Source organism: Marmota marmota, unplaced genomic scaffold, assembly GCF_001458135.2.
Source record: "Marmota marmota marmota unplaced genomic scaffold, marMar, whole genome shotgun sequence".
In the NCBI taxonomy this organism is placed as follows: domain Eukaryota; kingdom Metazoa; phylum Chordata; class Mammalia; order Rodentia; family Sciuridae; genus Marmota; species Marmota marmota.
In genome coordinates, this window is record NW_026000174.1 from 14294179 (window position 1) to 14307929 (window position 13751).

Here is a 13751-nt window from a genome sequence, read left to right on the forward strand (position 1 = left end):
AACAAAAAAAAAAAAAAAAAAAAAGTAATGACAGCTGAAGCCAGACTATAGGAAAGAAAATAATTTGGCTGTGATTGGCTGACTAGGTAACTGGAGTATTTTAGTTCCACCACCTCCTAGGAGTTTTTTTGTTTTTGTTTTTTGCTTGTTTGTCTGTCTTGTGGTGCTGGGGATTGAACCCAGGGTCTTGTGTATGCGAGGCAAGCACTCCACCAACTGAGCTATATCCCCAGCATCCCTCCTAGGAGTTTTAAAACTAAATTATGGTATAAATTGAAGAAAAGCAAATCTGTGACTGAATGCTGACTCAACCATTCCCAAACTGAGACCTTAGGCAAGTTGTTTAATATCACTGTAACTCAATTATCTTTTCTTCACAATATAAATAATAATAGTACAACCTCATGGGACTGAAAATTTATCTTAAGCTCTGAGTCAGTTTCCTCTATTGTGAAATGAGAAAGTTATCTGTCCTGTTACTGTTTTTGAGAAAGTTAGATGTAACATGTAAAGTGACCAGCATGGCCTTAGTAAGCGCTTATCAAATAGTAGCTGAATGACTAATGATGAAAAAACAGATTGAGACAGAAAAGAAATAAGAAAAAGGATTCAAATAAAATGTGAGGACTCTTAAAATCATCAAGTCTTGCGAATGTCCAGAAAGACAAGCAATTCATTGTTTTATATCCTGTGCCTACTACTCATAAGACACTTGATAATTATCTGCTGAATAAACTACCAAATGCAGTTCATTTGAGAAAAACAATGGGGAGGATGTACTCTATAAGCAGTTCAGTAAAACAACAATTTGGGTTTGAACCCTAATTCTGACTCATATTAGCTATGTCATCTTAGAGCAAGAGATTGACTTCTCTGGACCTCAATTTATTCATGTAAAAAATTCAGATACTATCACCCCTTTTACCAGGTGAACATTTAACAAATATTTGTTAAATGTTCACTACCAGACTTCATTCCAGGTCTTAAGAATTAGGCAATAACAAAACTAATGAAGACTTTATCCCAATGATGTTTATATTCAGGGGAAGGGTACAGAGAGTTTTTAAAAAATTATATGTGTAGAATACATTAAAGAGTAATATCTGCCATTAAGAAAAATAAAGCAAGGTAAAGGGATAAGAGACTGAGAGAGGTATTTTACATACAGTGTAACAGAAGACTTCTCTGATGAGATGATGTTCAGGCACAAATCTAAATAAAGTCAGAGGGTGAGTCATATGGATATCAAAAGAAAGAATCTGCAAAAATCTGGGGTGGGAAAGTGCTTAGATCATCCAGGAATAGGAAGGCACCAGTGTGGCAAAGCTGAATAACTAGCATAAAATGAGGGAGCAGATTACATAAGGCCTATGGGCAATGGTAAGGATTGTAGATTTTATTTTGAGTAAGAGGAAATACCACTAGAGAATTTTGAGCTGAAGAGTGGTAATGTAAGCTAACTTGGTTTTGAAAGAATCACTTTGATTTTAGTGTGAAGGAGAGAAGTTAAAAGTAAACACAGGGAGATCAGTTAGAAAGAAGAATGATGGTAGCAAAAGTGAAGTGAAGATGAAGAGCTGCTCCCCAATGGTTTAGCAAAACAGAAAGCATTAGGCTAAAAACTGGAGGTCAGAAATGGCTTGATTTAGCTGGGCACCATGCCATATGCCTGTAAACCTAGGAATCTGAAGGCAGGAAAATTACAAGTCTGAAGCCAGCCTCAGCAATTCAGAAAAAAACAAAACAAAACATTTTTGTAAGGGCTGGGGATATGTAGAGAGCCCCTGGGTTCAACACCACACACACATACACACAAAAAAAGTCTTCAACAAGTTTTGTTGAAGAATTGGGTATAAAATAAGAGAAATAACAGTGACAAGGATTGCAATCAGATGACTGGAACTGTCTTTAACTGAGAATGGGGAAGAAGTAAGATGGTAGGGGATTAAAGATGCTTAGTAGTCATAGAAGCAGACATGAGGAAAGAAAAATGCTATGTGAACTATGAATGCTACTGTTAGCTATATTTGTTACTAATATCCTTACCTCAAGTGGGAAAAGCCTTGCTTAAAAATGGTATTGTTCCGCAGGCACAGCACCTACAGCAAAACAGCCATGTTAGGACAATCAGCCTTGCACAGGACTTCAAGTACCTCTTTGCAAAGAGGCTGGAAACCCCCAGTACACAAACCAAAACATAGTATCCAAAGTTTCTTACCTAGCAAAGAAGGTAGCCTACAGTTAATGCCAAACATGCAAGCAACCAAAGTAATCATCTTTCCTAAATGCTAAAAAACAAAAGTCCTCTCCCCTTTGCTTTCCCATCCTGTTTCCCCTCTCCAATTTGATCCATGTTTTTCTAATATCAACCAACACCTATTATGCATCTACCATAATAAAGAGGGGCTTTTAAAAATCTTTAATTCTCGAACACTACAAGACAATTTTATAAATGAGGCAATTGAGGTCTAGAAAGATTATATTCCAAAAAAATTATGGTTGATAAAGAGGCTAAGAGGACTCTCATTCCAAAGGCTACGCCTCTATTACAGCACATTGTCTCTTTCAAAAATAATTATAATAATAACATAATTATAAAATAATAATAATAATAATACTGAGAGGTGACAGTAGTAACAGCTTTCCTCCTTTATTTAAATCTCACTCTGGAGCCTGGAGAAATGGCTCAGTGGTAGAAAGCTTGCCTAGTATGCACAAAGGCCCTGACTTCCATCCCCATCATACACACACACACACACACACAAAAAAAAAAAAAAAAAACTCATCCTGCCCAGCTAGCACTCATTTGGAAGATCAGAAGTATCCTTTTTTGGTACTGGGGAATTGAACCTGGGACACTCTACCACTGAACTACATCTCCCCAGCCCTTCCCCACCGTTTTTTTGGTTTTTTTGTTTGTTTGTTTTTGGTTTTTTTGGTGCCAGTGATTCAATTCAAGGTTGCTTAACCACTAAGCCACATCCCCAGCCCTTTTTATTTTATATTTTGAGACAGAGTCTCATTAGATTGTTTATAGCCTCACTAAATTGAAGTTGGCTTCAAACCTGCAATCCTCCTGCTCTCAAATTACTGGGATTACAGGCATGAGCCATTATGCCCAGCCCCTAGCCCTTTTTGTTTTTCACTTTGAGACAGAGTCTCATTAAGTTGCTGAGGGCCTAAATTGCTAAGACTGGCCTCAAACTTATGATCCTCCTGTTTCAACCTCCTGAGCTATTGGGATTACAAGCATGTCCCACCACACCTGGATCAGTAGTATCTTTACAAAAGCAATATTTAACATATACGAGGGTCTTTTTATGAACTAGATAACAAATACTAAATGTCTATCCTTAAGGTCCCATAGAATAAAGAGAAAATTCTGCCCACTAGGAGAAATAATTCGTTCAACATGTATGTGTGAAAAGCTCATTATGCAAAAATGAAAAATCTGAGAAATTTTTCTAGTCAAGTGGAACCTAAGGAAACATGATGACTACATATAATATTCTAGATGGGATCCTGGACCAGAAAAAGATAATTTTCAACTTAGGAAATCTGAATAAAGCACGGACTTTATTTAATAATAATATATCAATATTGGTTCATTAATCATTAAAAATGTATCCTACTAATGTAAAATATTAATAATAGAGGATGTGCATTATATATGAACTTTACAATTGTTGCAGCTTTTCTGTAATTAAAAACTATTCTAAAATAAAGTCTGTTTTTAAAAGGCTTTTATGTGTCAACTATTGTGCTAAGTTTTTCTTTCTTTTTTTTTTTTTTTTTAGTTGTAGATGGACACAATACCTTTATTTTATTTGTTTATTTTTATGTGGTGCTGAGGATCGAACCAGTGCCTCACATGTGCCAGGCAAGTGCTCTGCCACTGAGCTACAACCCCAACCCTACTGTGCTCAATTTTAAAAAGAATATAAAAACAAAATGTTAACAACATGAATGAACTTTGAAAACATATTAAATGAGAAGTGGGGCATAGTGGCACATGTCTGTAATCCCAGAGGGTAGAGAGACTGAGACAGGAAAAGTGCATGTTTGAGGCCAGCCTCAGCAACTTAGTGAGGCCCTCAGGAATTTAGTGAGACTCTGCCTCAAAATAAAAAAATAAAAAGGGCTGGGGATGTAGCTCAGTAGTAAAGCATCCCTAGGTTCAATCTCCAGTACCAAAAAGAAGAAAAAAACTAAACAAAAAGAGCCAGTCACTGAGGACCAAATAGTGTATAATTGCATTTCTATGAAACATCAGATGAGGCAAATTTATAAAGAAAAGTTGTATATAAACAATTGTCTATGGCTAGAGAGTATGGGAGATGGGATGACAACTAAAGGGTAAAGGGTTTCTTTTTGGAGGAATGAAATGATACCCTTGTTTTAAAGAGTGAAGCAATACCACCTATTTTCCGTGTAGTCAAAATAGGTGACATGCCCAGTTATCCCACTCCTCAGTTTATAACCAAAGGACTTAAAATCATACTATAGTGACATGGCCACATCAATGTTTATAGCAGCTCAACTCACAATACCTAAACTATGGAACCAATCTAGATGCCCTTCAACAAATGAATGGATAAAGAAAATGTGGTATATATACACAATGGAATATTACTCAGCTTTAAAGAAGAATGAAATTATGGCATATGCAGGTAAATGGATGGAGTTGGAGAATATCATTCTAAGTGAAATAAGCCAATCCCAAAAAAACGAAGACCAAATGTTTTCTCTGATAAGGGAATGCTGGTCCATAATGGGCGGGGGTAGGAAAGAATGAAGGAACTTTGGTTGGGAGAGGGGAGTGAAGGGAGGGGAGTGGGTGTGGAGTGGGAAGGACGGTGGAATGAGATGGACATTATTACCCTATATATATGTGTGTGTATGTGTGTGTGACTCTGCACCATGTACAGCTGGAGGAATGAGAAGTTGTGCTCCATTTGTGTACAATCTGTCAAAATGCATTCTACTGTCATCTATAATTAATTAGAACAATTTTTTTAAATTAAGAGGAAAAAAATAGATGTCATGAACAATGAGCACACATGGCAGAATATCCAGGTGGAGATAGCAGAAGTTCTTAGTTTTTGCAGTGTTATAGACATAGCTAAGGATCTGCTCAAAATCATGAACCTTCTTCCTAGACAAATGCCTATAGCATGGTTATATAAAAAGTTCCCATATTACTTCAAGAAATTCACTGAAACTCTTAACTTCACCCAAGGATCTCTATGCTACACTAAGAGACACCCACAGGCAAGGGTCACCTCTCAGGCAATGGTGCACACTCAATCAAAGTTTGTTTTGGTAAAGAGATAATTAGAAAGTAGTAAATGAATAATAATCATTGCTACTATTTACTAAGCACCAATATCTATTTTGTTCCTAACTCTATCTCTGAATCATAATAACCTTAAAAGAAATATTACTATCTCCATTTTCTAGTGGAGGAAAGTGAGATTAAGTAATTTACTCAAGTAATTTCCTATCAAACCTATGTAGTATTATCAGTTTCTCTGACTCCAAAGTCCATAATTTCTCCTCTATTTTATACCATCTCTCAAACAAATGAAGGGGTGATACTTAAGAAATCATAAGGGCAAAAGATCAAACTTAAGAAAAGTCAGTGAACGTGAGGCCATTAGAATTGGGAAGGACATGAACAGATAGAATGAAAGGCAAAAAGCACAGATGATCCAAAAAAGCACAATTAAATGACAGATCAAAGACTTTTCAAGTGTGTGTGCAATATTTTTACCTCCTATTAAGAAGCATAACCCCTGGAAAGCCCCTAGAGAGCTCAGGTGGCTGCCCCATTACAGGCCACACTTCAAAGTGACAACAGATAACTCAAAAGTCCCTTCAGGTCCAAGACCATGAGAAACAGAATAGAAATCAGAGTGAACTGAATATATATTTTAAATGGGTCATTTTATACTGAAGAGGCACTGTATAGAAAGAGCCAGATGAGTCTGCTTTCTCCTCATTTTAACTGTTCAGATTTCTGAGTCTCTAGCTAAGGATATAATTATCTAAAAGCTAGACTTAAACAGTTGACAACTTTCTGGAAGACATTCAAATTGTGGTGTGAACTCTTCAGCTCTGGGAAATGTGCTTCCTTCCCTCTGCTATGCTTGGCATTATTTATTAGGACAAAAGTAATCTATTTTGAGACTGAATCCACAAATACTCCCTCCCCACAATCAGCAGATGAAGAGCAGCTCTGGCTCAGCAAGTGGAAGAAGAGGTTTTGTGATGCCAGTGAATGAATGAACGAGGACACAGCTGCCACAGTGGGTTACAAAAATAGTTGTACCATGAGCTCTGCAGCCAGGAACCAAGAAAGGACTGCACAGCTACCAAAAAACCAAAGTCACAGGACAAAATCTATAGCATGTGGGTATCTTCAAACACTAGAGCCTACAGGGTGTCATGAATACAGTGGTTCAGGGGTCCTCTGGGCAAGCAAATGAGAGATGTTTTATGAGTATTAACAGAACATATTTGTGTTTTAATATGATTTTAAATGCCATCTATTGACGACATCCTTTGTCTAAGCACTTAATACATACTATTTAAATTAATCTTTATGCCAACCTTCTGATTGAGGCAACTAACAACTGCTTCTATTAAGGAGAAAAAAATAAAGGTAAGTTGCCCAAAGTCATAGGGTTGGTAAGAGGTGCCAGGACTTTAAAACCAGATCTGCCTAAATCCAAAGTCCATGTCTTTCATTCTGCCACACTGCCTCCCAAAACAGTGACATCAACTCACACTAGTAAAATTCATGTTAATAATAATAGCCTCAATAATCCTACCATTTGTTGAGGACCTGATGCCAAACATCCTCTTATTTAATCCTCACAACCATTCGGGGAAGTAAATATTTCTACCCTTATTTATAGTGAGGAAATCAAAGCTCAGAAAGGCAAATTAATATGCCTACTACACACAGCTGATAAATGATTGTGTTCTAGATGACCCAGCAATTGACAGTCTTTCCTCTAGCAAGTTCTGGTATTTCATGAAGCTTTTATGTTCTTCCCTGGCCTGAACAACATCTTGATCTGCATTCCAATTTTTACAATGGCAGCATCTTAGCCATCCTTGAAAACAACAGTCCCTGTCGGGGTTCATCAGAAGCTTCAAGTTGACCTGGGCCCACTGGTGCACACCTGTAATCCCAGCTACTTGGGAGGCTGAGCCAGAAGGATCACAAATTTGAGGTCAGCATGGGCAACTTAGTGAGACCCTGCCTCAAAAAAGAAAAAGGGTTGTTGATGTAGCTCAGTGGTAGAGCAACCTCAATTCCCCAGTATGGTTAAAAATACACACACACTGGACTGGGGATGTGGCTCAAGCAGTAGCGCGCTGGCCTGGCATGCGTGCAGCCCAGGTTCCATCCTCAGCACCACATACAAAGAAAGATGTTGTGTCTGCCGAAAACTAAAAAATAAATATTGGAATTCATTCTCTCTCTCTCTCTCTCTCTCTCTCTCTCTCTCTCTCTCTCTCTCTTAAAAAAATACACACACACACACACACATACACACACAGAAAAAGCTTCAAGTTGAGCTGAGGTGCACACCTATAGTCCAAGCTACTTAGGAAGCTGAGGAAGGAGAATCACTTGAGACCAGGAGTTTGAGGCCAGCCTGAGTAACATCTCAAAACAAACAAAAAGATGGTACACACCTGTAATCCCAGGGTCTTGGGAGACTGAAGTAGGAGGATTGAAAGTTAGAGGCCAGCCTCATCAACTAAGCAAGGCCCTAAGCAATTTAGCAGGATCCTGTCCCAAAATAAAAAATAAGTAACTCCACATCATGTACAACCACAAGAATGAGAAGTTAGGGGCTGGGATTGTGGCTCAGTGGTAGAGTGCTCACCTAGCCTGTGTGAGGCACTGGGTTTGGTCCTCAGCACCACATAAAAATAAATAAAATAAAGGTATTGTGTACACCTACAACTAAAAAAATTTAAAAAACAAAGTCTGAGAAGTTATACTCCATGTGTGCATTATAGTCAAAAATGCACTCTGCTATCATATATACCTAAAAAGAACAAATTTTAAAAAATAAAATTAAATTATAAAATAAAAAGGGCCAGGCACAGTGGCATAAGCCTGTAATCCAAGCAGCTCAAGGGGCTGAGGCAAGAGGACTGCAAGATCAAAGCCAGCATCAGCAACTTAGCAAGATCCTAAGCAACTCAGCGTGACCCTGTGTCTAAATAAAATATTTTTTAAAAGGACTGGGGATGTTGCTCAGTGGTTAAGCACTCATGAATTTGATCTCTAGTACCAAAACAACCCAATCACACACAGAGAGAGAAAGAAATCCAGAAGCTTTAGGTTCTTTTCATAATCATCAGTTTCCACCACTACCTGTCTTACACAGAGGAACAAGGCTAGCCCCTCTGTCCATAATGATCCATCTGCTACTTAAACCTATCTGGACCAGAACTGAAACATCTGCAGATGTCACACGTAGAAAACCCAAACCAACTTCCCCAATAACTTCCATAGTTTGAACCTACTTCCCCACTCTGGTATGACACAGAATAAGTTCAAAGCTTATTTTTCACAGGAGCACCTCAAGTATTTAGAGGCAATCATCACTGTTTCCAGCTTCTCTCTTCCTAAGTTCTTTCAAAATGGCTTTTATTTCTTGTTTTTCCTTTGGCTATACTTTTCTTGAACATGTTTATGTTGATGATCTAAGTCTGATGTTTTATATATTTTATTGCTACATAATAATTATACATAGTAGCAGGATTCATTAGGCAATATTCATACATACATATAACAATTTGATCAGTCTCATTCTCTAGCACCTTCCGTTTCCCTTTCCTTGTCCCTCCCTCATCAGTTTGCTCCACTCTACTGATCTCCCGTCTATCATTATTTTAGTGTGTTATAATTATATTATTGTTATATATATGTATATGTGTGTGTGTGTGTGTGTGTGTGTATGGAACTCATTATAGTATGTTCATACGTGGGCATAACATAATTTGGTGGATTTCGTACTCCAATACTTCCCCATGTCCTTTCCTCCTCCCTCCCTCTTGATTCCCTTCCACTACTCTATTGGTCTCCCTTCTATTTTTCTGAGATCCTTTGTTTTAGCTATTTATTTTTTTATGTGGTGCTGAGGATTGAACCCAGTGCCTCAAGCATTCGAGGCAAGTGCTCAACCACTGAGTTACAACCCCAGCCCTATGAGATCCTTTTTTAGAAATTCTTTTCCCTTTCCACCCTCCCCTCTTCCACATAAGAGAAAATATTTGACTCCTGAATTCCTGAGTCTGGCTTATCTCACTTATGATGTTCTCCATCCATATACCATTAAATGACATTTCATTCTTCTTAATAGCTAAATAAAACTCCACTGTATATATATATGCCACATTTTCTTTACCCATTCATCTGCTGATGAGCACCAAAGCTAATTCCATAACTTGACTACTATGAACTGCACTGCTATAAACACTGTTATACAAGTATCTCTACAATATGCTGATTTAGTGTTTTTAGATAAAACAAGGATAGCTAGGTCACATAACGGTTTCACGCTTAGTCTTTAAAGGAATCTGCATACTGCTTTCCAAAGTGGTTGTAATAATTTGCAATCCCACCAAAAAAAAAAAAAAATGTGCCTTTCCCCCATATACTCACCAGCAATTATTATTTGTATTCTTGATGACCACCATTCCAACTGACGTGAGTTGAAATCTTGTTGTAGTTTTTTGGGTGTAGTTTTGATTTGCATTTCCCTGATTGCTAAGGATGTTGAACATTTTTTTCATATATTTATTAGCTATTTGTATTTCTTCTTTCAAAACATGGAACTTTATTTATTTATATGCAGTGCTGAGAATCAAACCCAGTGCTCACACATGCTAGGCAAGCACTCTACCACTAAGCTACCACTCCAACCCATTAGCTTTTTAATTTTATGACATCCCATTTGTTGATTCTTGGTTTTATTTCTTGAGCTTTAGGAGTCTTATTAAGGAAGTCTGTACCTGTGCCATTATGTTGAAGTGTTGACCCTATGTTTTTTTCTAGCATTTGCAGTTTCTGTTCTAAATCCTAGGTCTTTGATTCATCAAAGCTTGTCTCTGCATAGACCCTTCTGGCAGTTAAGAACACAAGTTTTATAATCACACTGATTTGAGTTTCCTTATCTCTTGTGTCTGCTAGGATTATCTCATAAAATTGTGAAGACGAAATAAGATCATGCAATTGATAGCAGTTTATTAACTACAGAATATCAATATTCTTGCTTACATTATCCTTCATACCTTACAAAGTACCTACTCCTACTAACTTTATCCTCTAAAATTTTGACAACAATTCTATGTGATGGGCATCATTATCTATATGCAATTCATAGGAAACTGAAGCACAGAGAGGTTAAATAACCTGCCCAAGGTCATATAGCTAGCAAAAGATAGAACCCAGGTCAGATGTGAATCTCATGAGATTTTTCCATAAATGTAAAGGATGAACTAATACTTTAAGATAGCCCGAAGTAAGGATGGTCACAATGTTAAGGGACAGATAGATAAGAATGGCTGGAACATAAGGATAAGAGAATAATTCTATAAAATGGGCCCACTGAGTCAGTCACTGTGGCATATGCCTGTAATCCCAGTGGCTCAGGAAGCTGAGACAGGAGGATCACAAGTTCAAAGGCAGCATCAGCAAAAGCAAGGCTCTAAGCAACTCAATGAGACCCTGTCTCTAAATAAAATATAAAATAGGGCTGGGGATGTGGCTCAGTGGTTGAGTGCCCCTAAGTTCAATTCCTGGTACCACCAATAAGTAAATAAATAGGCCCACTGGTGCTGACCCCAAAAGCAATTTGCCTACAGCCCCACTTAGTCTAAGTGGACAGGATGTGTCACATTCCTCAGTAAACTGAGGCACGGACAAAGGTCAGAAAGTCAGCATAGGTTATAAAAGGATGGGGGTTGAAAGAGGATGACATCTGGTCGTCAAAGAGAGAACAATGGGTTACTAACAGTTAACCTCAGTGCTCCTGCCTTTGGTCAAGGACATGGGGGAGAAAAAAAAAAGACAATAATTAAAGAGAGGATTCTGTGATTTATTAGAAAGCAAGTCTCATCCTGTCCCATGGGCTTTTTGTTTTGAAGGCCCCACTTCTCTTCAGAAAAGTCTGTCTCTATCTCCCTTTCTCAAATAAAACTTGCTCTCTATGTTTGCCTTGGGTCTGGGGTGTTTATTCTTTAAAACTGGGGAACAAGAACCTGTACCCAAGATCAGTATCAACAACACCACACACAATCAGGTGTCAAAAGATAATACTAGCTAGGAGTTCAGAAAAAAATGGGCACTTGAGCCAGAATGGTCAGAAAGGTTTTATAGAAAAAAAGAAATGTGAGCTGGGTCTTGAAGAATGGAGATTCCAATAGGTGGTGCCAAGGAGGAGGATACTCAAAGAAAGAAGGAATCACAAGATTAAAAATCAGGAATTCATGGTTGGGTCTGTAGCTCAGTGGCTGAGTGCTTGCCTAGCATGTGAGGCACTGGGTTCCATTCTCAGAACCGAATAAAAATAAACAAATAAAGGCCTATGTCCATTTACAACTACAAAACCAATTTTTTTAAAATCAGGAATTCAGCATTTGAAATATAATGAAAACCAGGCAAAATGGTCCTCTCCTATTGTCCCAGATACTTGAAAGACTAAGGCATGAAGATCACTTGCAGCTGGAGACAAGCCTTAGCAACACAGTGAAAATCCTTCCCAAGAAAGAAAAATAATGCAAAGAGTAAAAGTAAGTAACAAAGGAGTCTGGAAGGGATCAATTAGACTTGGAGGAGTCCTTGTATTTGTTAGATTATGGCCTTAGGGGCAGATTTCCTTAGGCTCTTTTGGAGGAAAGAATGGAAGGAAATAGTATTCCTTGAAAAATGATCAGGCAGGCATTCCACAGAATCAAGGCAAACACAACAGAAGAGTAGTCACCAATGTGACCATCTGTAACAATGGAATTTTCAAACTTTCTGATTATCTTACATTAAACTTACATCAGATCTGGCCAAATTCTCACAAATTGGCTGAGGTGAACAAGTGAGTCAGTTCATAAAGAATTGAGTAAGGGAGGGCCTCTAGAGAAACTCAAATCTAGAGACATTCAGGGGCAGCCCCTAGGTAACTACACATAGATCATGAACAGCAATGAGTATGCTGACTTGTGTATTATGGAGATACAGTCTCTACAACTTAATGCCTAAATTTTTAATGCAAATTTCAAAACAAACACATTAATCTAAGCAGCATGATACAACTGAAAGAGCCCACCCAATTGAAACTTAAATCTGTTAAAAGAATGAGCAAAGGGCTGGGGATGTGGCTCAAGCGGTAGCGCGCTCGCCTGGCATGCGTGCGGCCTGGGTTCGATCCTCAGCACCACATACAAAACAAAGATGTTGTGTCCGCCGAAAACTTAAAAATAAATATTAAAATTCTCTCAAAAAAAAAAAGAATGGGCAAAGCCAAGCCAGTGGTGAATGTGTTATTCTAGTAACTCTACAGCTACTCATGCGGCTGAGATAGGACTGCAAATTCGAAGACAGGCTCAGCTACTTAGTGAAACCCTTTCTCAAAAATAAAGCAAAACAGGGCTCGGGATGTAGCTCTGTGTTAAGAGTACCCTAGGTGGAATCCCCAACATGGAGGAAGAGGGGAATGGAATGCAATTTTAAGAATGGAGTCTCAAACGATTCTGCAATAGCCACTTAAAGTTTTGAAACAAAAAGTGCAGTTTATCATTACTCTTCCCTTAATCACCAGGTAGCTTCACATCCCAACCAATTCAGCAAGACAAAAAAAAAATTTCAGCAGAAGAATTCTGGAAGTTGATTAAATGCAAAATAAAATAAAATGACCTGCCCAAGGTCAGAATATTTTGGGTAACCATATATCGGTGTCGGCTTTCTCTTTGTGGGCTCTCCCCTTCCCAGGCACGGAGTGGCAAGTGTGGCAAGTGGAAGGGGCGTGGCGTAGGTCTGTACAGCCCAGGCAGCCCAAGGCCGAGGAAGCAGAACATCCCCTTTGACTGCGAGCCCGCACAGACTGCTGGGAAGGGCCTATTTCTCCTCAGGTCTCATACCCGGATGTCTGCAAGCCTCCATCCCCACCTCTGCTCTCTCTACTCCTTTCCCCAGCGCCCTGCCTGGAATCTGTGTTACCTTCCCCAGGGTTCCGTTCATCTTTTGCTGCTGTGACCTCTAAAAGTGTAGACCGAAGATCCGCACCAGCAGTCGCGACCCCTTTGCGTCTGAAAACGCTGACGGAACGGCCTTGAACAGGTCCGGTAACAATATCCCACCGAGAATCACTTCACTACCGCAGCACCTTGGTTCCGGCAGCTTCCGAGACTCAACGTCGGGAAATGCCCCAGACTCCACTCCTAGCTACAGCTTGTGTCACCTCCACTGCTGTTTTTCCAGGCAGAATCAGTTGTCATCTCTGTGTTAGCCGGGTGTTTTGCACACAGTTCTGGCATCTCCTCTGCTGAACTACATATTTATTATTTGTTACCATCTCTGCCCCATATGTGATCGAGTTCCTTAAGGACTCAGACCCCGTCTGATTAATTCATTCCACCGTCTAGCACAAGACGGGGAAATCTTGACTTCTGACCTCGATTTCAGAGCTGACTGACCCAATGTGAACCTGACATTCAGTTGCCTTATAATT

General features: G+C 38.9%; 1 protein-coding gene across 1 annotated transcript in view; it reads right to left on the reverse strand.

Annotated features, from left to right (window-relative positions):
* Window positions 1-13399, reverse strand: part of Mrpl48 (mitochondrial ribosomal protein L48) — a 55122-nt gene extending 41723 nt beyond the window's left edge. The window contains exons 1-2 of the mRNA XM_015477442.2: window positions 13241-13399; window positions 2047-2099 (exon numbers count right to left, since the gene is read on the reverse strand). Coding sequence (XP_015332928.1) covers window positions 2047-2099; window positions 13241-13261 — 74 coding nt within the window. The 5' untranslated portion in view covers window positions 13262-13399. The remainder of the gene's footprint in view (window positions 1-2046; window positions 2100-13240) is intronic.
* Between the last annotated feature and the right edge of the window lie 352 nt (window positions 13400-13751).